Below are 1,871 nucleotides of genomic sequence, written 5' to 3' on the forward strand. Positions count from 1 at the left end.
ATATTTAGTTTATAAACTATGACATTTATAAATGTATGAATCATATGGTGAAAAACTGACTTTGAAAAAATAAATCTGTTCTTTTTTTCTTATAAAAGGCTAAATAAAACAAAAATATAGGTGGTAATTTCATGACTGTGTAACTTTACAAACGGCACCCCATAATAAATACTATCATGACATTTAAAGTGCAAAAAATGAATATTCTGCTCACATTTCTTTATTTTAACTTTGAACACAAACTGTGTCCAGGCTGACATGTTTAATGTGTGTTTGCTCAGATTGAGGTGATGCATGATTACCAGGGTAACCGCAGCTGTCTGTACGGTCCCAACCCTGAAACGGACTCAGAGGCCGAGGACAATCCAGAGCAGGTGACACGGTGAGCAGTCTGACCTGGAACACCACCTGAAGCCCTGGATGTGTAGCAGTCTGCAGCCACCTTTTAAACTTCATTTATTTTAGGTGTTTGAGGCTTTTTATTTAGAGTTTTTTTAATTTGACTTGTTTCCAGCCACATTATGAAGGAGCTGATAGCTACAGAGAGGATCTATGTGGATGAGCTGCTGTCTGTCCTTTTGGTGAGCCTGCTTACATTWGAAACAGCAACATCAGATTAAAACGCAGATTGTTAAAACAGGTTTAAATTGGGCATTTCTTGATTTTTTTACCCCTTTGCCTGCTTATGTTTCAGGGCTACAGGGCAGAAATGGAGGACCCCTCCATTGCTAATCTTCTTCCCTCGGCTCTCCGCAGCCAGAAGGATGTTCTGTTTGGCAACATGCCAGAGGTTTACCAGTTCCACAGCAGGCAAGCCACACATAAACACACTTTCACTCTTAGCTCACCAGCTGTCACCATTTTATTTTCTGTTTTCATGTCTTTTTTTTCTTTATTCTTAATTTTCCGTCTGCATCCACAACTTAGGATCTTCCTCCAAGATCTGCAGGGTTGCCTGGAGACCCCGGAGAGGGTGGGGATGTGCTTTCTGCAACGGGTGAGCACACATGGAGACTTAATCTGATGTGGAAGAAAAAAAAAGTAGTAAGTGTGCTGTGTGTTTGAGCAGAAGGAGAAGTTCCAGGTGTACGAGCGTTACTGCCAAAACAAACCGTGCTCTGAGCTGCTGTGGAGACAGTGCTCCGAGTCACCCTTCTTTCAGGTGCGTAATTAGAATGGTAAACGTTCGCACGTCATTTTCTGGTGCGTTTTGCCGAGCTAACGCCAGATTTCTGTCYCGTTAACGCTCTCTGCAGGAGTGCCAGAAGAAACTGGACCACAAGTTGGGTCTCGATTCCTACCTCCTGAAACCAATCCAGCGCCTCACCAAGTACCAGCTGCTGCTGAAGGTTTGGCACGCAGAGCAACACAGAACAAGCAGTTATAATCACCGTCATACAGGAAGTCTTGGTATTAAATAACGATTGTTTGGGGAGGATGATTTTTGCAGGGGATTAGTGCTCATGTCTCTCACTTACTCGTTTGCTGTATCCGCTTAATCCTGGAGGATTAGCAGCGAAACACAAGGATCAAAATAATAGCAGTAAAATATTATTGTAGAAGTTATTACATGTTGGGCAATATGAGGGAAAAAGAAGCAAAAATTAAAACGCCATATTGCTTGCATGCAAAGGTTTAAAACAAAGACCTGTTAGTGCTCAGGTTTTAAATTAGGAATGACTCTCAGCTACTGCTACATTGAAGTTTAGTTCAAAAAGCGCCATGTGGTTTATGAGGTTTTATTCCTAACAGACAGAAAACACAAGTGCACTGCAAAAACTGTCCATCTTACCAAGTTTTAAAATTCAATATCCAGCCAAAAAGTCTTTTTGATCTTGTTTTGAGACTGATTTACTAAACAAGAACTGATT

The 1,871-nt window shown here is 41.1% G+C and overlaps 1 protein-coding gene across 3 annotated transcripts in view; it reads left to right on the forward strand.

Annotated features, from left to right (window-relative positions):
* The window catches only part of mcf2b (MCF.2 cell line derived transforming sequence b), a 25,758-nt gene that overhangs the window by 11,250 nt on the left and 12,637 nt on the right, over positions 1–1,871 (forward strand). For all 3 annotated transcript variants that reach the window (XM_014017649.1, XM_014017651.1, XM_014017650.1), the window contains exons 12-17: positions 282–382; positions 515–581; positions 695–810; positions 928–997; positions 1,070–1,162; positions 1,257–1,349. In XM_014017649.1, coding sequence (XP_013873103.1) covers positions 282–382; positions 515–581; positions 695–810; positions 928–997; positions 1,070–1,162; positions 1,257–1,349 — 540 coding nt within the window. The remainder of the gene's footprint in view (positions 1–281; positions 383–514; positions 582–694; positions 811–927; positions 998–1,069; positions 1,163–1,256; positions 1,350–1,871) is intronic.

This window comes from Austrofundulus limnaeus, unplaced genomic scaffold (genome assembly GCF_001266775.1).
Source record: "Austrofundulus limnaeus strain Quisiro unplaced genomic scaffold, Austrofundulus_limnaeus-1.0 Scaffold174, whole genome shotgun sequence".
NCBI lineage: Eukaryota > Metazoa > Chordata > Actinopteri > Cyprinodontiformes > Rivulidae > Austrofundulus > Austrofundulus limnaeus.